The sequence below is a fragment of the Perca flavescens genome, chromosome 24, assembly GCF_004354835.1.
Source record: "Perca flavescens isolate YP-PL-M2 chromosome 24, PFLA_1.0, whole genome shotgun sequence".
In the NCBI taxonomy this organism is placed as follows: Eukaryota; Metazoa; Chordata; class Actinopteri; order Perciformes; family Percidae; genus Perca; species Perca flavescens.
Genome location: NC_041354.1, coordinates 4,535,538 through 4,562,867, shown reverse-complemented (window position 1 = coordinate 4,562,867; position 27,330 = coordinate 4,535,538). Strand labels below are relative to the sequence as shown.

The following is a 27,330-nucleotide window of genomic DNA, read 5'->3' as shown; positions in this document are numbered from 1 at the left end:
TTTCCCCTGACATGGGGCTTTTGCGAAGAAGGTTCCCCTTTGTGCAGCAGCCGTAGTCATTATGGGATCGTGTTGCTAATGGTGTTTCAGAGACAGACGTTTTACCCCAGACAGTTTTTGTTTTTTTGTGTCTGCTTGAGAGAAAAAAGTCACACGTTTTTCTTGACGAGATGGCAGAGTGAGAATGAATGATGTATGTATAATTCGAAATGCACAAGGCCTTGCTGTTACTACTGAACACCATTGTTTCTGATATTTGGAAGACATTCTGCAAAACATATTTCACAGCACCCCGCTTCATCCCATCCACCCCAAGATATAGATAGATCTATCCAAAGAGCAACAAAAGTAAGATCATTTGCTGCGGGTTTTGCTATTGATTAACTGCTGTTGGAGCCAACAGTAAATGTTACTTTGGGAACTTAGCTGAGGGCTAATGGCTTTCCAGCTCGGGTGTGAGTGGCATTCTGGCGGCGTGCTGTGGCACTCTGAGACTAGCAGATGGCTTTGGGGCACTGTTGTTTAACACTGAAATTGGTAGCTTTCCAAACGTTCCAAAAGATTTGTCACACTGGTTAAGATAAAATAAATGATGATGATGATGATGATGGAAGAGATGATATAAGGGTTTATTTTGTTTTTTTTTTTTTTTTTTAATAGTGGAAAGTTTGACAGAAATTGCAAAATGTGGCACCACGCTGTCAAGCATTGATCTGTTGTCGTGCTTTGGCGACGGCCCTATTTGCCTAATGGTCACCCAGAGTGCCCTCGATGTGCGACTTGGCATGAAGCCTGGGCCTTTGCCATGTTCTGCTGGCATTGCGGGGCAAGCTGGTGGTAACGGGTGTCTTCGAGTGGCGGACTCGGATGTGAGATTAAGTGCGATGATTGCTTGAGAAGAAGCAGTGGGGAGAGCAGCACCCCAGGAGGAGTGGGGGGGACAAAACAACTGCGCTTACTGTATTTGGACTAGCCGCTTGTGCTTCTGAACATCTGGACTAATGCGAATTTACTCTCAAGGCCACAGGTTAAAAAAAAGCCCATGCAGTGATAGCAGGAGTACTTTAAGTCTGGTCAGGGAGGTCAGAATCTGTCCTCAGGCAAATCATTAAAAGTTCTTCAGCTGTGTTAAAGGCTTAGATACAGAGTAAACCTGTATCAGTTTTTATTGAGAGGCTGTTTGTTGTGTTTTTGGTTGCATTATATGGTAACATGTTCCCGTTATTTTTATCCACCCAAATCACAGAAATTCCCCAGAAATATGCATTGTTTTGATATGTCTTATTGTTCCAAAAGTCGCATTTCCATAGACCTCACTGCTTTTTGTTCAGATTTTTGTGCTGATGTTTCAATTACAATGAATCACAACAGGGGTCCTCTGAAAAGTTGCTGCAGGCACAGTGTTTGTTTTGATTTTTTTTTTTATGCGGTTTCAGAAGTTCTTTTTCAAAAGAATCCGTTTATGTTTCAGATGGGGTTTATTTTTTTGCTAGTGACTAACTAGATAACAGAGATTACAACAACGGCAAAGAATAATAGATGTTCAAGGGAAGGCAATTTAAAAAACCGAGAGAGAGTAGGGTACTTTCTGGTCTAAATGGAGTGCACAAAAAAGTCTCACAGATTCTACTTTTTCCTCCTTGACTGAGATTCCTGGCATAGTGACCTCTTCATGGGAATCCCCATTATTCGATTACACTCGGCGAGCACATGACCAGACTGTCTTGAAATCAATGGCGAGCATCTGTCCCACTGAGATAACCGTTTACCCAGGAGATGTATCATGAACTGTCAAGCTAACATCTAATTAATTAGTCTGAAACCTAGACCACACTGATCTGACAGCGTCAAGTCACAACTGGCTGTGTTGTGTACTGTAGGTGAAAAACCCAGATGGTTGAAGTATGGTGCCTATGTGGATATTTCTTACAGTTGCACTTCCCCCTTCTGCTTTATGTAGTCGGATCACTAAGAGGCAAATCATTAGGCTGTAGCCAAGAAATCCTGACATCTGTTTTTTCCATTTTGCTCTTAGCCTTAGCTCATTTTGTCCGTGCTGTAACTCTGTAGTGCACGTTTTGTGAGTGTGAGCTATTCCCAGCTGACATGACACAGCTGGGCTCGCTTCTGGGCCAGCCGTTAAAATTTACCCAGAGGTGCTTCTGGAGTTACACACAGAGAGAGAGAGAGAGACTGAACGGATTAATCACACCTTTTTTAAAAGTACTTCTGTTCTTATTCGCTGTTTCTATGAAAACATTTTTACAGCATCTCATGCATCAGCCTTTCAGTTGATAATGTTTAGGATGAAGACCTTAGTTGAATCAACCCGTGTTTCCAATTAACCTGTATGAGCGTTTGCACACTGACTCCATTGTTTACTTTTGGCTTTTCTTGTCTCTTTCTGGCAGGAATACATGGACGCCAACAAATGCATTGACGAGCTTCTGAAACAGCTTGAGGAGGAGCGTCGAAATGTCCGAAGGTAAGAGGTTCTTAACATTTTCTGGCAGATGTTTTCTGGCCGAAGGATATCAGCAGCTGCCTGCAATCCATTCCTGACCACAGGCAGCAGAACAATGTTGTTTGGTTTTGAGCTCTAGACAAGCTTTGTGCGCTGTTCTTGAGAAATGTTTTTTTTGTGTTGGAAGCACACTAGAAAGTGGCAGACAAAAGGGAGACTCTGGTCCCAGTGTGGGGTTGACTGGGGGCATTTCTCATGGAGGTCCTATGGAGCAGATTTGCCCTGACAATGGGAATGAAGAGCTTATGGAGATGCCAATCTAATGACCTTGTCCCCTCCATGCTGCTATCGTCCTAGCCCTTCCAGCGATGCACTGCCCCCATACAAAAAAGAGAACATTTTTTAAACTTTACCCTCTTTTGTACAACCCTCTCTCCATCTCAATGGAGCTGTATTCCCCCGGCTCAAAGTAATTTTCCCCCTGAGTGAGCAGAGAGGGGCTGGGGGTTGGACACAGGGGTATAGGGGTCTCAGGGTAGGTGGCTTGTTGGGATGAATGGCCACTGACCATCCCCTTTACTAGGCCAGGGCAGCCCCTTAATAAAGGAAGTGATGTGTAAAGGAATGACCCTCCCGTCAATGTCATCCCCACCCCTCTTTATAAGACAAGGGAGCCATCAGTGACACCCGGAGTGACCTAATGGCCACTTAGAAAGACCAAAATGTCTGTGAAATGTCTGTGTGGGGACTGACCTGTGTTTGGGCCAGCAGACCAAGTGGTTTCAAAGCCATGAACTTGTAATGACTCCAATTGATTGGAGTGGCCTCGTTACCCACAATTAGCAGTAAAATGCATGCCGTAATATTACAGACATTAATACAAAAGTTTGATGCGTAAGGTTTAGTAAGGTTTTATGTCACAATAAAGCTGGATTTATTTCCACCCAGAGAGAAGATGTCCTGTGTAAACTTACTTCAAACTTAAAGTAGGACTTGCCATATGAAGTGCATCCTTTTAAACCTAGGATAAGATGAGAGTACATCACATGCTGGTTAGTGCTGAGGGCAAGTGCCAGAAAATGAAGACAATCATTTCATTTTGTCTTCCACAGGATACGCTGGCAAGTACGACTTTTGAGATGCAACCATCATTGTATAGACCACCACATATTCAGCTTGTGCTTTGATGCAAACGGTTTTCTTTTTAGAAACAACATACCACCAGGCAGCATTAGTACTAATTTATTTTCCGGTGTAAGTCAATTCAGAGTGTCGACAGTGATAAATTACTTCACAAAAGCCTTTTGTTCAGCTAAAACATAGACCGCAACTCAAAAAAACGCCTCTTTGCCCTTATTAAGCAGCATCTCACGACGCTATAGATGTCTCCCTCCACCCCTCAGAATATGGGGCCCATCAATCAGTCAATAAGAGAAAGAGAAGCCCTTACATTCCTCTAGTTCTCCGCATCCCTACCTCATGACCCAATGACCCACTGCATTCATGTCTTTCATTGTAACATACTATGGGATAGTTTCACACTGGTGAAGTACACAGATTTGACAATCATGACTTATTTTTAAACCAGACTACTTTTTTGAGTAAGTAAGGATGTGGGTATTTCAAATTTCCTTGTCGTTGTGTCAAATGAACATGCAGGACTTTGTTCTTTGCTTTGGTTAGTGTTTTTAACACGAGATTCTGAGCCTTAAACAAATGCTTTACGAAAGATCTAACCTTTGCGCCACATTTCAAGCCTACAGCCTGCCAGCGTTTAACAACGGAGAGATTTTTGATTACACAAATACATGAACTAAAGAGTTTTCGGCTTGTTTTTTGACTATATGTCAAAAGCATCTGCTGCATCCTCAACGTCCTAAAGCCCAACGCACACACAGACACTCACACACAGTCCCTCACGCTCTAGTCACAGCATCATTGCTCGATGAAGCACAAAACCCCAGTGGGATGCTGGCCAGCCTTTCCTGCTCCCTCTATTCAATGCAACCACGTCCTTGACAGACGGAAACAAAAGCTCCGCGGCACAGTGTCAACATCAGATGGAGCAAATCGAAATTTGGCAACAGTAGATGCAGCGTACAGTAGGATGCTGACCCGGGGTTTCCAGTCATTCAGCATTTGTTTGCAGTCATTAAATATGATCAAATGTCTTTTCTAACCTTTACATTATCATTAGTGGTGGCCTTGAAATGTTGGCAGTTGTAAATGAGATGGAAAAGTTTATTAAAGACTTCTGCTGAGTGACAGACATGTGTAGGAGAGACATATGGATGTTCTGCAGTGTTAAAAAAGCATGACGGGCGGGGGTGAGTTTGCATGACCTCTTTCTGACAAGCTGCTGTGTCAAGGCACTGTGACTGTGTAATCTTCACCGTGGATTAAAACAATGTAGATTAGATTCCCCCGCTCTATCTCTGCTTCCACTCATTTTCCCACTCTTGATTTGTCACGGTTTGTTTTTCCCCTGAATCTTCTTCTGACCTTGTTTTTTAGTAGGTAGAGCGTGGCCAGTATTGGGTCACATGGCCCGAAGCTGGCCTCACCTGCCGTTTTCTGCCTGCCGGAGCAGATGGTGTTTGTCTGTGACCCTTTCAACACCTTGGAGGACATGGAGGGACAGGGAGGGATGAGGAGGGTGGCCGGCCGGCAGGCAGGGGGCCCCCACTCAGAGCGACTGGGAGGTGTGGAGGTGGAGGGGGCGGACGCAGGGGACTCAGCTGGAGATCCACGGGGTTTAGGACAGGTTTGTGTGGAGCTGCAGCTGCAGCTGCAAGCCAAAAGGACATTAGCGACGACATCTGCCGATCAATAAACTATTTGTCATGTTCATAGAGCAATGGAGCTTCGAAGACGGCACAGATAGAAAGTGGAGGTCAGATCAGATGTGCGCTTAGCTGAGGGATTATAGGTAATAGGACTTTTTTTGTGTAAGTGAATTTGCTTGTGGGTTGAAATTGAAAAGTGACCAGTTTTTTTCCTTTTAACTGCTCAACAGTTCTTGCCTGTTCAGACATCGTTGGATTTTGGATTTAAAAGCATAATCAAAAACTGACTGAAGATGTTGGATTATAGTATAGTATAGTTCTTACAATTAGTATAGTTTTGTAAAATGTTTGTCCTTTGTCAGTGTCACTCCCATTGTGTCATTTTGATTGGTTTATTCAAACGTTTCCTAATTGTTTAAGCTATTAAAATGACAAAGCAACTAATCACTTTAGTCAGTACAAATGACTATTTTTTTCAGTTTAAGACGTCAAAAATGTCTCTAAAAGCACTTTGAGTGACTTTGAGTGTTTCCTAAATGTGTCAATTAGGGGACACTAATGTAAGAAAATGTCCTTATCTTTATGAGGATAGCAAGGTTAAGTGAGAGAGAAAAACAAGTGTGTGTGTGTATATACACACCAGAGTAAAAGACCACAGGAGCACGAAGCTGGGAAACAGCTTTACAAATCTGGACCTTGCTGATGTTACTACAAGGCATATCTGGCCTCAAAGACGCCTGTGTGCTGCCGGCGGTCTGAGCGATATGAAAGGCTGTAATCCTCAGATGAATTATGTGGCGAGGCCTGTTCTGTCGATGAGGAGGTGGATAGGGTTCAGCCTCCCGCAAACCCTCCAACGCCCCAAGGATCTGCCGTCTCGCTTGGGCGAGAGCCATGCATTTTACAACTTTAATTGGATAAGTTGACCGGTCTAATGCAATAATTTGATCATGCTAAGCTCCAAAGAGATCTAATACACTCCCAAAGTATATTTGTGTGCCCTCTGAAGTGAATGACTTAGCCTAATCCATCCATTAGAGGTCACTTTACTACCCAGGAGTCCAGACTCTAAAATATCTCAAAGGAGCCGTCAGTGGGTAAGTAAATCAATCCGTGAAACCTTCATCAGAAACCTTCAGGCACTGCTGGAATTTGGTAAACAGAGCTTTCGAAAAAGTCAGTGGGTGTTTTCCCTTTTTTTTTTTTTTTTTTTTTTTTTTTTTACAGTAAGAAATGCATTAAAATCTACCATAGCTTGGTTGGTAGCATGAAGTTGCATCTTTTTTTTTTATCTTCTCCGTCAGGTAGGAGTTAACATGATGAGGAACTCAATGAAGCAATTAGTTAAGGAGGTGACACTGCTGCTGCCCTGCAACGCAAGTCAATATTTGCTAGTTTATCTCGGTGAAGATTCACTAAGTATGTCTGGCTTTGGACACACTGGTCTCCCGAGTCCTTTAAACGCCAAGCGCTCCAGCCCTGATTCATGCGCAAAGTCCGGGCCCGGCTAAAATAAATGCATCAGTTTTATGGAGCTTATGAGAGGAAGAGGTTAATCGAATGGGTTAATGAAGCCTTTTACTGATGCTCCCTCAAGGTTGTTTCATAGCTGCATTCCCATGCACACTCGGCAAGAGTGCTTAAGCAGTGATATGCTACGCCTGTCTCCCCTGCATTGCCTCCTTTTCCACATATCACTCACCATAAGCCTCTGTGTTTCTTTTCTGGTGCATTCAAGGTTAAGTATAAAGCTAAGCAGCTGCATTTATTCCAAAAATAAATCTATACTTAGCATAATGGATCTAACCTTTTCCTGCAGTTATGCTGTTGCAATCAAAATATTTTGTTAGTGGTTTCACAACATGGATATGCAGTGTTTTATAGGACTTGTGACACGTATTCTTGGCATTTGGATTGAATGGGGTATTATCTGCATTCCTCGAAGCAATTAGCTGTGTTTAAGAGCTGAGTCTTGCATAATGGCTAATTACCACTGTTTAAGTGAGTTCTCAGACACTAATTTGAATGTTTTGTTCTGTAAGAAAAGCACTTTTATTAAGCATTGTTTCCGAATATTAAATTCTTTTTTTTTGATTTCCAGTCACTCTGGCTTTGTCATTTCTACGAACAGACATGAATATTCAGGTCTATAAACTTTGGTTGAATTTGTCTTTCCTTTTGTGCAATGGAAAGACTTTTTTTCATCAAGATCAGCTTTTAGAGAATCTGCCATGACTTCTTTTTTGTACTCTTGAAATTGTGCAGTTATTTTGACTAATGTCTGCTGCAAATAGTTTTGGAAAACATCCTCACATTTAGATAAGAGGAGCAATAGATCTTGCGTGGTTCGGATCGTTAAAAGATCCTGTGTGGTTTTGGCTGGTGGAAGTCACAGTGGTTGCATCCATGCTATTTACCTCTGGCTCAGGGCTCTTTGGAAAACATCCTCTCATCTATCTGAGAAAACAGGAAGAGGTGAAAATGTGTGAAATTCATAACATTTCAGTCATAAGAGGGTGAACCCTATGAGTGAAGTGCTGATTTAAAAAATGTTATAAAAAAAAAAGAAATACACCAGTAGACTTCACATGGTGCATGTTTGATTCAAGAATTCAAGACGAAATATGTCACTGCAGTAGAATATAGTACTGGATATATGACCACAGATTTTAAGAAAAGAACATGTAATAAAAGAGAACCATTGGAGTGCATTGGGAATCCCACTGGGTGGTGGATTTTCAATTGTTTGGGAAGAATTTGTTTCCTTTTTAATATCAAAATGTTACCACATTTTGAGACGTTAGATCATTGTCATGTACATCGATTGATAAGTACATTGCATTTTACATTGTGTGTACTAACAAGTCTGATTTTGGGGGAAGTCAGCTTGGTTGCTTATGTTGCAAAACAAGGCTTCAATAGCAGTGTTTCCATTCACATATTTTTCACATCAGAAAAGCTGTATGAAAACTGTAAAGTTATTTTTTTTTTTTTTTTTTTTTTTGCTCGCTTGAGGTGGTTTTTGCCTTTGTTAAAGAGTTGATGCGTTAAATAGGATATGGAAATGGATTTACCGAATTACTTCTGACGTGAAGATGATTAAACTCCCAGCCCTGATCAGCAGTATCCACTGTCGGCGTCTTGCCATTATCCCAAAACATGTCTTTGTCTCCGGACAGCATGAAACAATACATGAAAGAACAATAAAAACTTGCCCGATTGAACAAAATTCCTGAAGACCTCTTTCCGTGTTTCTCTTGTAGATGGGTTAGATGGCCAAGGCAACTCGTTTTGTTTCCAGTTGGCAACATTTACTTCTTCTACTCTGTTTACAGAGACTGATGCTAATTACTACCCTGGAAATCCAGAGTTCTCGTGAGAGCACAATTTGAATTTGCTCAGCGAGTCACTCTGGCATTGAGTAATGATGCTCATTAACTATGCCCTTGTAGCCGAGCTGCACCAATCACATCGGTGTATCTGATGTCGGCGGGCTAAACAGATGACGACAGTTCAATCTACCAGTTAGCTCCTTGGATGTGGGGCTCTGGATACGTCACCCTGCGTATTGTTGTGATTGGTCGTAGTGTTATCCAATTGCATGCAGTGAGATTTTCAAATGCATGCTTGGTGCCGCTTCTCGAGTTGGGCCATTTTCATTACTCAATGCCAGACCCTTAATCTTTCGGATTTGGGTCTGGATTTCCAGGCTAGCGAATTACAGCCATGTTGATGGAAGCACACCTAATTCACATTTGTGTTTCGCGTCATTTCAAAAGTTTGCTTCAAATTCCCTAGACAATTAAGTGGAAACACAGCTAATTGGTGTCTTGATGAAAGTATTGCAATAAAACAACACTAAATTACTACCACATTGAGTTTCAAATAACATAACTTATATAAACAAATGGTGTACTACGAACTCCACTTTATGGCATTAAATAGGAGGATGGAACAGTTTCTTCTGCGAGCAGTGAAATGAGTAAATGCTAAATGGGGGGGAAAAAAAGAAAGCAAGGACCTCCTCGTGACAGGAAACAACAGGCTTTTGTGATTGTAAAAATGTGCTGTTAATTTAACTACAACTTACAGTAGCAGCACTGGTGTGTGAGAGAGGATACCACTGAAATTTGTCATGGTATGAAAGCCCCATTTGTTTACCATAATCACACGAGGAATGTTGCGTACATTTGAAAGATTTTACTGGTGATTAATTAAAGATTAACTCCAGCAGCGTTAATCCTGCTCATTCCAGTCTTGATGAAACTTTTCCTGAGTTCCACGAGGAAGAAAAATCTCACTGGACCACCATTCTGACTATCGTTCCGCCCCCATCCCCCTGGTAAATGAAACATGACAGAGGTGCATTATCGCTTTCGTTGCATTATGCTCTTCATCTTGCCACACAGAAGTTAAATGACACAACACACATACTCATGAACACACAGTCTCTGGAAGGGCTCTTGCAGCGTGACCATTCATGTGATTTGCATCTGTCTGGGCGTTGTGAGCTGTGTAGATCCTGAGCGGGCCTGTGTTGGGTAAACAAACACGCTGCCTGTCTACAGCTTGGCATTTCCTTTGCTCGTCTTGATGTAGAAAACACCCCACAGCCCCCTCTTCCCCAAAAAGAGTCTAGCCATGTTGACAGCTAAATATCTCCTGGATACATTGTAGCCACCCATACTCTCTGATGTGTTTCCAAATGATTTTACACCGCTTATTTTCCTCACTTGTATCAGACATTAAATAGCAGTTCTCAGAAGCATGTCTAAGCTTAAACACAGCATGCATGCTAATTGTCATCAGGGTGCTGGAGAGACGGGAAGGAAACAAAGTTGTTCTTCTTCTCCTGTGTGATTAATGTCTGTTTTGGAACACACACCTAGACTGGTCGAGTAATGAGCTCAAGGGACGCATCCTGGCCTCCCCCGGCCACTCCTGGTCGCTCATCTGTGATCAAGCTGCAGGGGATTAATGTCACGGAGGAAAAGTGTGGCTGATGGCTGGAGCCCTGGACAGGATGTTTGTACATTCAGACACACAGAGTAACAAAGTGCATTTACTCTTACTTGAGTGATGAGGAAAAATTTTAGTTTTCACTCCACTACTTTTATCTGATGGCTGGAGTAGAAGCTTTACATACAAAACATATGAAATTCATAAAGTATGCTACATTGCAACAGATTAACTACCCGACAGCATAAAGCGGTTGAATTTAGCTCCATTTGGACCAACTACAGCATTAACGTGCTACGCATCAATGATTTAACACTGAAAAAGGGTGAGAATTATCACCTTTAGTCCATCCTTAGACTAAAGATAGTACTGTGATGAAATACAAATCAAGTAATCCAGTTTGAATAATACATCCATGGGTTTAAAGGCTTAGCTGACATGAAAATACAGCACTATGAAGGAGAATATCCTGGAAAGAGTATTTTCTCATACATTTAGTTGTGCTGGATGTCGTCTCATTGTGTTGCGAAAGAAATTGAGCCAAGTTGAACTTTTTTCTTAGGTTAGTCTTTTAATTTGTCTTTAAAAGACACGAAAATAATAAAATACATGAAGTTGCTCAAACCTACCACATAGGCCCCCCCCCAAAATACAGTGTACATAAAGTAACAGGATCCATACTTTGAATTGCCACTTTGACTTTCGTAAAGGATGTGAATATTCTTCCCCAACTGCACACACACTACCACAACCACCAGCATCCCTTTAACTCGAGCCACTCTACACTGTAGTTCAAAGGTGCTCACACATACACGTTTCCTCTGTGTGCACTCACAACCACGGGCATCCCTTTTCCCTCAGACCACCCTGCACCCCATTACAAATCCATATCGACCCACCGTCCCTCCAGCCACTGTCCCAGCACCGTCCTGTCTCCCTCACTAGCCCCCCCCCCCCCTGAGGAATGCTAAGTGTGTGTGTGTGTGTGTGTGTGTGTGTGTGTGTGTGTGTGTGTGTGAGACAGTGGTGGAGCCAGGCTGGCTGTGTGGGCGGCCGAGTGTTTCCAAACAGTGGAATCTGTCACTGACACCCCTGGCAGAGCAATAAGCAGCGCCTTAATGAGCTCAGCAGATCACTCAGCACAGTGAGCGCGCACACACACACACACACACACACACACACGTGCTCATAGGTGCATGAATAGAACAGATGAAGACACACATACAATGCAATAAATGGACATAATTATGGTTGTAAGAACCTATATTCACCCATACATATATTGTATGGGCTGTAATATGTGCACATACTGTGAACACACAACACGTATACACACATTTATTGTTGCGTGCATGCACAAACCCATACATTTCATATGCTTGTAAACCCATACATACACACACACACTGTGCACACACAATTAGTTTGTACACACTTGCAGCACTATACAAACACACACACCCCAAGACTCTCATTACGCAGTTAAAATGGGAGAAAACGAAGTTAAACAAACATTGGCTGTTTCCTGATTAGAAGAAAAGGGGGGAGGTGGGGGTCCTTGCTGTGATTTTCTGAAACAAACACCACGGCTACGCAACTGTCTTTTTCTTGCCCTGCAGACGAGAGCCATCGCTCAGCATTCGCTGCTCTCTCTTGATCAAATTACAATGGAACACTGCCCTCAATATTTCTTGATTACGCCGCATATGTATGTGTTAGTGCTGACTCAGCCGTCCATTTGTCTTTTTCACCCAAACGGCACAATAGTGTCTAATTGGTGACCACCTGCCCTTAGAATCAAATCACACTCGCTCTATATTCAGATTTCCTTGCGAGACAGCTGCGCTTATGATAAACACAATTACCCCTCTGCAGGACATTTTGGTCACATGCGCAATAATCAGGCATCATGAATCTTTCGTGTGTTTTATGATGACAAATGGGAATGTGGCAGCCAGCTTTACGAGACATCTGATAACGAGAACGTGACAGGACCTGTCAATTTTTCATAATTTCCATTGGGTGATGCCAGATTTCCCAGAGTGCAATTAATTTACCTCCAAACCCAGCGAGTGACAACACATCCCTGCATGTTTATCTCCACTCTTGCTTAACTTGAAGCCCCCCCTCCCTTCCGTTCTCCAGCAAACTAATTTTCTCGCATGGTGAGTGTCATTGTTCATTAAGGACATTAGTGACAGTGAATTTGGGGCAAAGTGGCAGCGATGGCCCCGGCTCTAAGTCAGTTCTGTCCTTTCTTTCCCCTCTTTAACTGAGCACTCCTGTCACCGGGACCCTTTTAATTCCCCCTTTCACCCCTCTGGTGCCCGCCCCCTCTCGCACTGGTCTTATTGGGGAGCAGACAATAGAGAGTGTCCCCCCTCATATTCTGCCTCTTCATCCCCCCTTCTCATCTCCCTCAGCCCTTGCAGGCGTCCTGCCTGGTTGAGGCTGTGGGTTCCAGGCTGCAGTTTGTCACAGCCATTCAGCTGAGACTGATTGTGATTGCGGCAGATGGGCTGGAGCCTGCTCCGTCGCTTGGTCCAGGCAGACCCAAGCACTTCTCCCTCAGCTTTTTTTTTTTTTTTTCTTTCTTTGGCTTTCAGATTCTGTCCTTCACTCCCTTGATCTTGATCTCTTCCTCTATTGTCCCTATCTGTTTTTTGTCAGTGTCTTCTTTCTTTCTCTGTGTGGTTTTCCAAAAGCTCTGTGCCCCTTGTCCAGACTAAAATGTGCAGCAAGTGTTTTCAGATTTAGCCTCTGGAGGTTGATTTTTGGGTTTCAAAACGTGAGGACGGACGGCCAAAATTGAGTGACCATTTTTAAATTAGGGCCTCTGTATTCTTCAAACAAAATGCTTGTAATATTGTCTAAAATCATCTGAAACCCCCTTGTACCCACACCTTTCTGACATGACCAAATACATTTCGCAGTGACTGGCTAAGTGCTGCAGGATCTGAACTTTTCTTTACATAATGACTTCCATTTCTTCCACATCTTGACTCTCTCAATGATGGCAGGCTTTTGCCTTCATTCAGGGTTGGATGGACACATCATACCTAGTTAGTTTTATGCTCTCTGACACCTTTATTGTAGAATAACTTTCTTTTTCTGGTTTGTTTTTTGATCTTGATGATCTCCTCTTCTGTCCCTTTTTGTCATCGTTTCTGCCTCTGTACTTAAAGAGCCCAGTCAGTGGTACATCACAAGCCGGCTGCCTCTTGCCTCTTCACGTCCCCTTGTTTGAGTAAAAACCCCCCTCGACACTCTTGTCACCCCCCAAAAACTCCTCCTCCTCTGCCAAACCCCCACCCCAACCTCGCTTCTCCTCCCATGAGAAAAGAGCCACCTTCAGCGAGGCAGCGGAGCAGCCGTCTCCCTGAACACATGTTAAACGTTCCGCAAGCCCGGGGAGGAGGGACGCAGTCAGAGAGCTGGAGAGAGACACAGTGACAGGCAGAATGAGAGAGAGAAAGAGAAGCAGAGACAGGCTGTGGAGAGAAATATTCTGAGGAGAGATAAAGCCAGGAGGCGGGGTGGGCGGTAGGGGGGGTGGCACACAGCGCTGTGTTTGTGAAGAGGAGTGTGTGTGTGTGTGTGTGTGTTAGTGAGAGAAAGCATAGCGCAGAGGGAGAGCGCATGCAGCCTGAAGGAAGAGGAGAGGTAAGCAGTGTCGAGAGAGTCAATGCATGTTGCCAGATTGAAAGAGACGGGGAGGGTAGAGGACAGACTCAACAAGGACTGGGAGGAGGAAAGGGAAGTAAGGATTTTGATTGTTTGAGGGGGAAGAGGAGACAGACACAGAGGAGGCAGTTTGGTCTCAGTCAAGTAGAGAGCCAGGCAGGGTGCAGTGTAGAGTAGGCAGTGCTGCATTGTGGATGTAAACTTTATCATCTGCGGGATCAGTGGGTAGCAGCTGCGGAGCAGGAGGAGAGCGTGCTGGTGGATTACCATGTGTGTCCTCTGAATGCACCAGGATGCTGCATCTTCATCAGGGTAAGAAGCGGGCAGTCGTCAGCATACATGACATTCCAAAACTGCATTATTTCTTCTGCAGCTGCAAAATTGTAGTGTCTTGTAGTGTTGTCTTGTTGAGTGATTTACATCATTCTTTTCTGGAGATTCAGGGTATCCACTCATATGTGCCATACTATGACATGTTGTCAGAAGAATACATGCAACCTTCAGCTTTTGCTAGTAGCACCTAATTCAAGAATGATTTTTTTTTTTTTTTTTTTTTTTGCACCTCAATCAACAATCTTCACTTTGTCCTGAGCTGCAATTTTTCTAATCTCCAGAGGAGGGAACATATTTCAACTAGCAGCATTGTACACATGTGCAGGGGATGATCTCTGATTTGCACTGAGCCCGATTAGCCAGTTGTGGGGGGAATTGCGTGTCCTGTTGCTAGTGGCAACAGGATTGGGCTGCTGCGTAAACCACTTTGATTCTGATTGATAACAGAAGGAACCAGATACACATTGTTAAAGCAGAGGTAAAACAATTTTGGGCATTGCAGGGGATTTGTATGTGCAGGAATGCACATGTTTTTCTTCCCACTGCTTCTTTTCTTTCTTTATACTCACTTTCTCAAACAGATTAAGATTTTCTACCCGGCCCACTAATCCCAAACTGAAATGTTGAACTGGGTGTGGATACAGTGAAGTGGTGGGGAATATGGATTATGTAGCCTCCCTGTTATGATCAGCTTCTCTGCAGCTCCTTATTAATGTGGCGTGAAGTGCTGCAGTGCTAGTGTCCATATGTCAAAGTCACAGCAGGTCAGAGGTCTTTTACTCATAGTCAGCCATTTTAACAGCACACAGAAAGAGGCTGGGATGCTGGCAACCAACACAACCAAAGATACCAAATGTAGAATTCAGGACACTGGCTTTATATATTTTTAGCTGGGTTTGTTATGTCTAAAAACAGAACTGCAAGAGAACATGAAAATGAGAGCATGGGAGAGTATGGGATGTATCATCCTTCACTTGCTGGTGTTGTCAAAGTTCCAAAGAGAAATGCCAGTCCTTGTCTTTTTTAGAGTTTGAGTTGAGTTTTTCTTGCCCTGGGAACTAGGCAAAAAATAGCATTTGTCATCTAGTAGATGCATCACAGTGGGAAACCCCAATTGATGTTGGCAACAGTAGTTAAATAAGAGCGTAAGCAAAAGTAGTTTCCTATTTTGCAAATCTAACATTGCTGTATAGAGAAAGTTAATATTGGTCTGACCTTTTAACCCAAATGTTTCACAGTGGTATACCTGGAAGTCACACTATTGCCATTTGAAGTTCCCCAAACTATGAGATTCTCAGGTATTATAAGTGATGTGGCCAGTGACCTATCATTAGGGGTGCATGATATATCGACTAAGTTATCGTGATATCACGCTGCGCAATATTATATCCAAAGTGTTGCGATAAGTTTGTTTATTTTGTGGAGCGCTGCGTCCCGTCCGTTGGCTGTGTGGGCTTAGTTGTTTGATTTAGAGCTCGCTTGAAACGCTAGGTTTCATTGGCCAGTTACCATGCCACTTGCACGTTGGTGCCCGTCAGCGCACGGGTCCACTACGTGACAAACGCTATGTAGCGTACCACGTGTGTGCATATTTTGACAAAGTGACAGTGTAATTGAAGAAATGTATAGAGACCGCCTGGGAACGCCTCAGGATCCCCCAGTCGGAGCTGGTTAATGTGGCTCGGGAAAGGCAAGTTTGGGGTCCCCTGCTGGAGCTGCTCCCCCTGCGACCCAATACCGGATAAGCGGGCGAAGATGGAACAAAACCGCAATATTTTGTCAATATTGTGCAACTTTACCTATCATCCCTTGAGAACTAGTTTTTGCATGCATTTTAGTTTGAATCTGTAATCTACTGTATAGCCTTAAATCACGCTGACTCAAACCAATAAACTCAAATCAACCAGAGCAGACATCTATCAAATATGTATTTTAATTTCCATTGCATGTACAATCCCCATTACTGTACTTCCTAAAGTTTACAATGTAATCATGTGGTCCAGTTTCTATTTAGCCAGTGTCCATTTAAAGCCTTTATTGGGAGCAGAGCAGCAGCCAGTGATATCATCCCACCAGCAGGGCAGATGTGTCGCTGCACTGGGCAGTTTGAGCCCGCTGCCCTCTGAAACCTACCTGGGGATTACTGCATAAGAGGATTGCCAAGTGGAGGGATTTGATTTTATAGAATTAAAACTGTAATTCTCTCCATCCCGATCCACGCAGCAGTGCAACCATTTCTCCACATTATTATCTTCTCCCTGCGGCCCCTGTTCTTGTTTGATCAACACATTCCATTATTACATCATGTGTCCTATATTTAAGCACTTTTGGTTTAAAAGTCACACTGTACGTATTGGTGGAATGTCAGAAGCCTCACATGGCCTGCGTTATTGTACAGTAAGCTGTGATACCAAAGCAGAGTCTCTTAAAATAAATAGAGGTTAAAAGTTCATTAATTTCAACAGAAATTGTGTACTGGGAAATGCTGAATGACAGTTGGCATTAGTAAAGTGATAATCATTACTTTAAACACTAAATTAATGCCACTCCAGCAGACCATACTGATTCGTGTGCTATTGTGTTCCCTTCTACCCCTCCAACTCTTGCCCGTCACTTCGCCTCTCACTCCTCTACATCCGATTTTCCTAACTTTTCCTCCTCCCCTTTCGTCTCCTCCCTGTATGTGGTGCTCTGTATTCGGTGACCCTCAGCTAGCATATTGGGTCCAGGTCAAACTGAATTACTGAGGAATGTTCCCCTGTTCAATGGCTGGCCCAGTGCCTCAGCATGGGAGCACTTCCCCTTCATTGACAGCCAGGGGACTTTCATTTTTAAGGAAGGGGGTGGGGAGGAGCTCCTTCCAGACAACTTTTACCATATAATTCCCACTGTCTCTGCAGTGTTCATTGGTACCGTGGAGCCGTGAGCCAAAGCAGCCGGTTTAATGATGTGTACGTGTGAGGCACATCTCAAGATCTCAGCACAAGCCTCGTTGAGACGCTCTGCCTCTGTGACTGCTGGCCATCCAGCTCAATTAAGGGTGCTTTGAATGCATTCCTCCCCTTTCGCTTGCTCTACATTTATCTTCCCCCACAAACAGCACGTGGGAACCCTAAAAAGAGTCTCGCAGAGCTCTCTTAGGCTGCTATGGACCTGCTTTTTGCAAATACATTGCCTCAAAAAAAACAACTGCTCAGTAAAGGATTTTGAAATTTTGCCAGGCTGCACATTTATGATTCAAAGAGCCAGAACACATTGCATTCAAGCTGAAGTCTCATGCTTTGTGTTTCACTGAATGTTAACAAGTTAGTCCCATTTTCCTGGTTCCCTATCTTCTGCCTTTTCTCTGTCTCCCGTTGGCTTAACTTGGAGTAATGTCACTCAGGAAAAACATAAAGTTTAATGGTCCGAAACAATTTATAACCTATAAAAGTCTTTTATTCGCTAGCTATCAATGGCTTATTGCATGCACTGACTGTTTTGTCTGGAGACAAAGCATTGCCCAGACACCCTTGCTGACTCTTAAGTGATGTCATTAGAGACGGAGCATTTTTTGTGGTTTCTAAATGGATGAACTCGCTCCATGTGAGTTCACCAAGGTGCGAAGACTTGTGGGCTGTTTTTGCAGTTACTGCTTTCAAACTGCCTGTTTTCCAGTCTTAACTGCCTTCAAATATTATCTCTCTTTGTATAATAGCTGACATAAACATTGGTTTTCCTTTCATAAAAGCTTTTGTTTATATCTCATATTCATGCTTTAAAGTTCTAGAAAAAAACGAAATCCCCCAAATTGGATCTGTTTTTTAGGTCATAGTCCTGCATGCCAACAAGATAATATGGTGCTGTCCTTGTTTATTATCCTGCTGACACTTTCACAGTCGCATGCATCTTACAAGTTTTTAGATCAAAGCGGTCAAAACCAACTTCGCGAGCACTCCCTCTTGTTTCATATTTCTTCCCTCGTCACAGCGACGTTCTCAACGGAGCAAGCCGTTTACGAGGTTGGAAAGGGGGTCAGTGTCGTATTTGAGGTTGCGATGGGCGGGGAATGTCAACAAACTTCAGCTCCCCACTATCTTGGCTGTAAATCATCGTATAATAGTGGGAGAAACATGCAGGACCTCGTGCAGTGGCTGGAGGTGTTGGCACAGCTGGAAAGGAAATGGATGGAGGCTGCTGGAGAAGCTCACCTGCAGTAAAACTCTTTTCCAAACTCCTCGTTGGATTTAAGCTATATTAGCCATTGGGTGAAACTCTTTGCTTAGAGTAAATTACAATGAGTGGAGTAGCTTTTAATTACTTTATTACCAGCATTCCAGAGCACCAGAATGGAAATGCCATGGCAATATTCCTGTGACAATAAGTACATGGAGGCTGGCTGGGCAAAGGCAAATTTAAATTGATTGATCCAACAAAAGAAACTGAACGCATGACTTCTGAAAAGGAACTGTCTGCAGCAAGAAACAGATGCATGACTTCTGCAACAGCTGCCCAGCAACTTGTGCTCACAAACACACACATGCACCCAGGGGTGTGTACGTAGCAGTAGAGATGGGCAGGCCCATGGTTTTGAGTGCTCCTATTTTACCGTATACCTTTGTTTCTATTGTGTGAGAACCGGCCATTTGTCTGCCTCTGTAAAGGGCTACTGTTTGCTCGCTTCTCTGAAAACGATGTGTTGACAGCCGGTGTAAAACACCCTATAGCATTTGCACAGTCTCCATGAGTCAGCAGAACATTCTACTATTACAGTACAGTAGTACATGTTGTGTCCCTGTTCCCCAATTACTTCAACCCAGGCCAGCCAGGGTGTAAAATACAGAACAATGGATGAAACGTGTGGCTTGCCAAAAGTATGCGGGCCTCTTTTTTTACCACTGAACATGTCAATGTGGCTGAGTTAGTGTTAGATTTTTATTAAACTGCCAGATATTCAATAAAGATGCAAGAGTCAACACACTTGCATCTTTGTTTGTTTGCATCTTCCTGAGACGTTTGCGTTGCCTTTTTCTCTTTTGGATAACCTGTTCAGTTCCAGTCTTCTACTCCCACACCTTTGTTTTTACTTTCAGAAACTGAACATTTCACAATCTTTACACAGCAATTGGCCAGGTCTTCAGAGGTGAAAAAGAATGCACGACATGCCCTTAAACTAGTTAATTTCAAGCATAGCCCAGCGTTAACATCCTTTTGGTGCATTGATCCGCTGAGACGTTTAAATGCCTCCTGACAGAAGTATATTTACTGACTCCGAAAAAAAGTCTTCGTGTCTGAATGCGCCTCACAAAACACAGGTAAACTTCTAAATCATGAGGTAATTGTAGTCCAGTGTGAAGGGAGCTTTACTTAAACTCAATTATGTGTAAGTGTGTGGGATTCAAGCGAGACAACCATTACTGGAAAAACGTAGACACAAGCACAAGATTATTACCTGTTGGAATGTGAGCGTGTGGCTGGGAATGCCTTTTGATAAGCTCCATTTGTTTTTCTCTTCTGGGGGTATGAAACTTGCTCCAGCTCTGTATCAACATATCTTTCTTCATATCTGTGGTTGTTCAGGTCCAGCAACAGTGCATCCTTTCAGTTTGGAGTCATCTCTCTTTTATGATTTGGACATAAAAGATTCAAAATCGTGTGAGTGTGTATGCATGTCTCTGCATATCTTTGCCAGTGTGTTTGCACATGTGTGTTCATGCATGTGTTTAGGAGTGCCCTCTTGTGTGTTTGCGTCTATCTCCGTCCCCATTCTCAACAAGCCGGGCTGGTGAGTAAAAACCCTCCCGGCAGGCAGGCGGACGGGTGCTGCGGCCATTTTTAAAGCGCATCTGCTCATCCGCAATGTTTCGTTTCGTCTGGACAGGAATGCGTCTGTGGCTCGGAAACAATTGAGGTCAGGCCATGCTTGCAGAATGAGAAAACATTTAGGGAGACAGTCAGTCAGGCAGGGGTAATCCACGCTCGGCGAGTGCATTCCTCAGAGCTCAGGAGGAGTCTCCGAGGATTCCTCATGTCTGAATTTTGCTGCTTCAGAAGTGCATACATTTGATCTGATCTTTGCCTACAAAATGATTCATTTAAACTGTTGCCCTCACTCTGATTCTGCAGATAACTCAACTTGTTTACAACTCATTCTCACACGGTCTTATGATTGCATCTATCAATAATGCGCTGTGAGATCATGTTAAAAATGAAAGTCACGTTGCACCAGTGTAATTAAGATATCCAGAGCTGAGACTCGCCTACAGCACTGATGTTATCACAGAAGGAAATGATAAACAACTCGGAGCATTCAACATGTTGTTGACTTTGGAGAAATTCTGCTAATCGTGATTGTCTCAACTCGTTTGACTGCTTTTACTGCGCGTGGTGCACATGTGTCCCAACAACGTCCAATACACAACTCCATATATCAGAAGGAAGTATGAATAAGGGAAGTTATGTTAGAGTGTTTATGACCCACATTGTCACAAGACATTCTGGTGGCCAAGTCAATGTAGGAAAACATCCTTGTATTTTTCATTGTGCATGTAAATGTGATCCGACATACTAAAAAAAGAACATACTGAACGTGATGAAATTTCTTCATTGCATAAAGAACAAAACATGTTGATTTAGAAATATGCCTTTACATAAAGTAAAGGCATTTCAAGGCCACATGGCAGCTTGAAAAGGCATGTGTTCTTTGTGTGCTCACAGTACAACCTCATCACATTTCACCTCGTCAATAATTGATGGTCTGCTGTGGTGAGGTAAAGCTCATTGTGGCTGGCTGGCTGGCTGACTGGGTTGGGTTTGGTGTGTGTGTGTGTGTGTGTGTAGGGTGCTCCTGTTTTTCCGCTGCCCTCCGGTGCAGACGGGGTCTGTGGCGGGAGGCAGGAGGTCAGGAACCAGCTGTGGGTGAGGCGGTGGAAAATAGGCACAGGTCAGGCCGCCGTTCGGCATCTTTTTGGTGATTGATTGGACCTGCCTAATGCATTGTGACCAATTGAACGGTCACAGATGTGCGAACCCCACCCCTCAGATGAAACAGATGAGGGCAGATTTTAATGCCATCTCTGTATTTGGTGTTTGACTGCAGAAAGACTCTTTAGAGAACACTGATGATGTTGCATGTGTTATTAATACAGGAATTAACACAAGATGTTGAGGTGGGAGATGATTTGTGCACAACTTCTAGACTCTTACAAGAGAATGCAATTAACAATTAATCCATGTGGCCCCAAAACCTGCAAAATTTCAGTTGTGCAAGTGTAAAAATGCTCAAGTTGACAAAGCCATTTTTCATCCCATCTCGGCTTTAACCTCCTGGAAGTTGTAACTCCGCTTTCCTGTCAGGCTTGGTTGGATGTTATAACTTATCAAACGCCTCGGTAAGCTCATTGTCCCGCACTGTTGGCTCGATTGAAATTTTGGATCGGTGCAGGAGGTTACATAACCCAGCCGTAGGATGATTTTAGGATGGGAATGACCGGTCCGGAGTCTGAGCCAAAATGTAGCCAGAGTCCCTCTGAACAGGATGCCCTATGTGGGCCACGAGGATTGCGTGCATGTCAGAGCTCTTAACCCAGCAGGAGTGCAGACACTAATACATAAATGCATGGCGGCTCTGCTCTCATCCAAACATTTATGCATCCCACTCGACCACTCTGTGTGTACATTTGTGGTTCAGCACGATTGGAATGTTTATCTCCCCGTAAGCCTCAATGACAATATTGGAAAGATGGTTTACATTTATGCATCTTTTATGCATCCTGATGCATGCATTTATGTCAGTATGAGTAACTGCTGCAGGAAAACGGGCTGAAGCATTATGTGGTTTTTAATCTGTTAACATCTTTCTACACATAGGAGAGATTAACCACACTTGATAATAAGATGGTGTACAGTGCTGGAGAGAAATGGGAAACCAAAACGCAAGAGACAGCACTTTTGTTCTCTTTCATTATGTGCTTAACGGCAAACAATGTACAATGGATTAAACCACCTGTATGCAGGAGCTGTGATAACAGTGATGAAAACGCAGCTAAACGTCTGCCTCCCACAATGCAGTTCAAAGCACATGGGTCCAACATGTCAGCTCAGGTTGGCAAATGCTGTTGTGATTGATCCTCCCTCAGCCCTGACAGATCGTGTCTTTGCATGCCGCAGACGCCATGAAGCAAACAGTCGGCGCGTTGTCTCAATGTGAGCTGGAGGAAAAAGCGTGAGGGGTTTCCACAGTGTCTGAGCAGGGAGAATGTGTGGAGGAAACGGGGTTGAGCTACTGGGAATGCAACAAGGCTGGTGTCAGGATCACTCTGTGTTGGGATGTCTGTCTTATCTCAAAGGAAGGGATGTACTGTAGAGCTTTTGATGCTGCTAGATTTGCATTTGAAAAGAAGATTTTTGGGGTGGGTGGGTGGGTGGACAGCAGATGGTGTCAACTAAAAATATGAGACCAAAACTTGTAGTTGTGTCCAAGCAGGGGTTCAGACTTACTGTGTGTCAAATTTTAAGGGAGTAAAAAATTAGCCTTGTTTTAAAGGTCCAATTAGTAAGTTTGTACCTTAAAACTCAAAGTATAACCTATATGACATCCTTATGAGAAAAGGTCCTTATGCCTCTTGCCGCATTAACTTTTGATGCATAAAACAGTAACCCAGAGAGTGTGTGTGTCGGGTGCATTCGAGATCAGGGTTGTCAGCTGGTTTGGCCTGCTCCCCTAAAGCTCGGCAGGGGTTAGGCCTCTGGTGATATCAGGTGATTCCAGGTCACTGGGAACTGCTGGAAGTCCATGCTGACACTGCTCATGATTGGCTGTTGGAATTCACTCAACCAAGCTTCATATTGGTGCTCAAAGAGTACGAAAAACAGTAGAGGGGGATGAGGAATGTATACACTGTCAACTTGGGCTTTTATCACATGCTTGGATGTACAGGATAAAGGCATGGACTGTGGCCTGAAATAATTCCCATTTAGTCACCGTCAAGTGTGAAATATACACACAGCGCATAGACTACAAATAGATACATTGCAAGAGCTTCCAGTTTTTTCTTTGCAATGAGGGGTTATTACAGACATTACGGGTGTGCATACTTCTGATTTTACCTCCAAATAAAGTTTATGTAATGTGGAAAAAAACTGTTGGCAAAGCTTTCTAACCGCTCATGTTTCTCGCCCAGTAAGACTTTGTTATAGTGATGTTCTGTTGCCAGATTTTAATTATTACTTTACTATTAGAAACAATGGCCATATCTGTAAAAAAGATAAGACCAGAGTTGTTGGAGTTATCCTTTTAAGATGAGGCATTTAAACAACAGGAAACTGTTCTTGTGTTCTGACCCTGTTTGGTGACACATTAATTATAATGTTTCAACTTTTTCCCCAAACACCATTATAACATGGCTGTTTGCATATCCAACAACTGCCTTCTACACAAGATAAACAGCCTTTGGGTTGGACTTTGACTATTTTGATTGGACAGTTGACACAGCTGGTAAAAGTTTACGAAGTGAGTGATTGGCGGAATATGTCACTCTAAACATCTGATGCAGAATATAGCAGATCGCTGATGACTTTCATGTGCGCTTGAATGCAGTTCAAATATCACATAATTCCACGTCAGCGCCAATTGGATGTGAATGTCGCCGGTGAGCATTTTGCACTGAAACAGTGTTTTGACTCCCGCTTGTGCCAGTTACTATAATTATGTTTAACACAGAATGTCAAATTGCTCTATATTTGGCGATGATTTTCTCTGGGCGCAGTTGGCTCATGCTCCTTTGCTTCTGGAACATGCCTGTGCATAAGTGGCCTGAAATTTAACCCCTTACAGGGCTGAAGCTCAGCCATAACACAAACTGGAGGAATGCCAGGCCGGTCATGTTTAACAAAACAATATCTGCAGTGAGAAGTTCCAGAAGACACACCAATCCCCCCCCCTTCTTTCACATTTTTCACTCCAGGTAGTGTAATGGTTTGAAACATAGAGTATGTTGTAATAGGAAAAGACACATTGTGTAACTGGAACATGTGTATTAGTCAGTCTCAGGTGTGGAGCAATTCCGTCTCTCTCACACACACACACACACACACACACACACCTTCACTTTAATGAATGCATGTTCCCACACCCACATTTATGAATACACAAACTTCTCACACTTATGTAGACACACGCACTACCACACACCCAAACACACACCCCTTGTCTCGAAGCCTTGCTTGACTTCCTCCCAGATTTGTCACCACCGCACCAGTTGTTTCACAAGTGCCAGGCTAGGCTTTGCCTGGTTCAATCTGGTTTCATTAGAGTGGCGGTGGGAATGGCTTCCACCGGCAGTTAGCATGTAGCTCAGTGCACTCTTTTCTGTCCAGACGGTCGATTCACCCGTGAACCATACATCCCCAGCTGCCTCCTAATCACTGGGTTTTTTTCCCCCCGACAGGTAAGCCGCTCAGAAACAATGATGTCTTGTCAAAGGCGACAAGAAGATGTTAGTCATGAGTTATTTTGGGGGTTGGGGGGGAGGTTGGTGAGGGGTTTGGGTGTCTGCTCCACTGAAGAAATGTGAAAAATGTGCAGGTGATTGTGATTACTTGTGGCTGTCTGCTGTATACACTCCTTTGTTAGGTCCCGTGCTCCCATATTAGTTGGCTTTGAGTGTGTGCGATGTGTTCTTGTGAGCACAGAAAGTCTGGAACAATACTTTGATGAAAACTTCAAACGTACATCCCAGCTTTCCTCTCATACACAAAAGATGTCCTGATTTCATTCTGGAGCATGCTTTAACCCTTTTTTGTTTAATCATTTTTTTTTTTTTTTTACTGTGTTTACTTGTGATTCATTTTAGTTTTTTGTAATATTTGTACCTCATTTTGGAAAGAGTATGTGAGCAACACCTGAGTCCAAGACAAATTTCCTTTGGGACAACAAAGTATAACTAATCTTATCCTAAATATTTGCTAATTAACGCATTCATTATCTTAATAAGTGACTTAATTAGCATACCTAACGCTATGTAAGGGTGATAATTGGCGAACATCACAAGCCTCTTGTGTCAGCACACTGTGTTGACCTTTAGATCACCATATTTACATCTTTATGAATGCCAATGCAGCATTTGACATTAGAATTAATGAGGTTTTGGTCTGCTAGAGGAGGCGTTTTCCTCGTTACACATTTGTTGGACTTTCAGACACTTCCAAACACTTTCAGAATGACCAGCTTTCAACAAGCTGTGAGATGCAGGCTGGGTTGTCCTGCAGCAGTGTTTTCAGTTGTTGTGATACCTCCAGAGAGGCCATAAAACGGGGTTCTGTATTATCAGTGCTAGTGTGCCAAGATTTATCCCATTAAAGTCTGGAATGCCCTCACGTGGGAAACGGATTGGACGTGCACAGTCTATTTCTTTGTTTAGCCTGGTGTGTGTGTGTGTGTGTGTGTGTGTGTGTGTGTGTGTGTGTGTGTGTGTAAGTAAGGGAGAGTGAGTCTGTTATGAGTTGTGTCTCTGGTGTGAGGATGCCCTGCTTTTTGTTTCCTCTGAGCTATTTTTGTCTGCAATCTCTCCACTTTGTGTGGTTAGTGGATGACCCTGTCTCCTCTGTGTGTGTGTGTGCGTGTGCGGAAGATAGACAAAGATGAGGCCTTCTTTCCTCAACAATAATTTTTGGGGAAAAACAATGATTTGGTGCAAAAACAGAACATTCAAACATAATGAGTACAATTGCCACTGAAATGCAAAACTATCTGTCAGTTTTAAGATTTGGACCTGACTGCCTGTGTCACCCACTAAACCATGATCACACATTGACTCTTATTTCATCTCTTCCTTCCTCCTCTTTAGGGAAAAGCTGGCCGTGGCTCGCCTGCAGAGGGAAGTCGCACGGAGCAAAAGCGAAGGAACAATGGTAAAGTACAGTGGAAACTGCTCGTCCCCTATAATCTGCTCAAAGCCAAAAAAGCCACAGAATGCTCACTTCACACACCGTCAAGCTGTGCCAAGCCGTTGGCCAAAGTCAATCTTTAGTGTCTCAACACTTCATCAGTTCATCTTGAAGAAGAGAACTCTGGAGAAATGCAGTTTTTTTTTTTTCAGCTATTTAGTACAATACTAAACAATACTACTAGTAGGTTGGATCAATTCCAGCCATTCTGCAAGAACAACAGGTACTCAGATGCATGGTCAGGATTTGTAACATTATCAAGCAGCAGCTGGGGCCTAATCTGTCAACAATGCATTGCGCTAAGCTTGACTGGAAATTGCTGATCTTGTGCTTTCACTTCTTTTTTTAAGTGAACTTGTGTAAGCAGGGGAAAGAATTCTGGAGGTGGAGATCTGCAGACGAGTGTGTGCGTGTGTCTAAGGGAGGTCAGAAAGTGAACCACGTGATAAAGCGGAGCTCAGCTGATTGCAGCCTCCGAGCAGAGGCTCTAACCGCAGGCCCAGCTGTTTGACTGCACCCCAGTGATGCCTCTGATTCTCTTTATGGCAGAAGGCCTAAAGCAACAGCACACAAGGGCCGATGCACTGCAAGATTTTCACACTATCATGTTTCTCTATTGATCCCTGAAGGAGAAATGCTTGTTTTTTTTTCTTCTTGTCTCTCCTACGGTTAAGGGAGTTCAGATCGGGGTAAAATACAGAACAGCGCCCCTGGAGCCGGGCAGGGGTTCAGTGGATTGCTCAAAGGCACTTCAGCAGAGTAGATTCTTGCAGTCTTGGAGGCTTAAGCTTTTTTTTAGACACAAAGACATGTTAAACTGATTGTTATGGGTTGACTGAGAAGCAAATCTACCATGTGATTGGTTCTTCTTGTAGATAATTTACATTAGTTTTGCATCACTTCATGAAAGTAAACCGTGAATATGACAGTGAGTAATTCAGAGCCGAAGCACCTCTCTGCCTCCCTGACCTCTTTGTGACTCTCCCAACACTGTCCTTCATGTGTATGTGAAACAAGAAGGTTGAAAATTGATTTCCACGGTGGGTGGCTAGATAGATGAATGGAATGCGTGCGTCCTCCAATGAATCCTACATATCACTGCGTGACCATCAGAGTCATGTGTGCAGGTAGAGTTGTATCCGGGCACTACATGTTGGATTGTAGGAGTAAACCTGGCTA

General features: G+C 43.4%; 1 protein-coding gene across 5 annotated transcripts in view; it reads left to right on the top strand.

The window, feature by feature from the left end:
* LOC114550827 (nck-associated protein 5-like) overlaps positions 1-27,330 on the top strand; it is a 130,097-nt gene that overhangs the window by 35,093 nt on the left and 67,674 nt on the right. For 4 of the 5 annotated variants that reach the window (XM_028571725.1, XM_028571724.1, XM_028571726.1 and 1 more), the window contains 2 exons: positions 2,412-2,485; positions 26,052-26,115. In XM_028571725.1, coding sequence (XP_028427526.1) covers positions 2,412-2,485; positions 26,052-26,115 — 138 coding nt within the window. Of the gene's footprint in view, positions 1-2,411; positions 2,486-24,469; positions 24,654-26,051; positions 26,116-27,330 lie in introns of those variants that run through there. The other variant, XM_028571728.1, reaches the window with a different exon arrangement.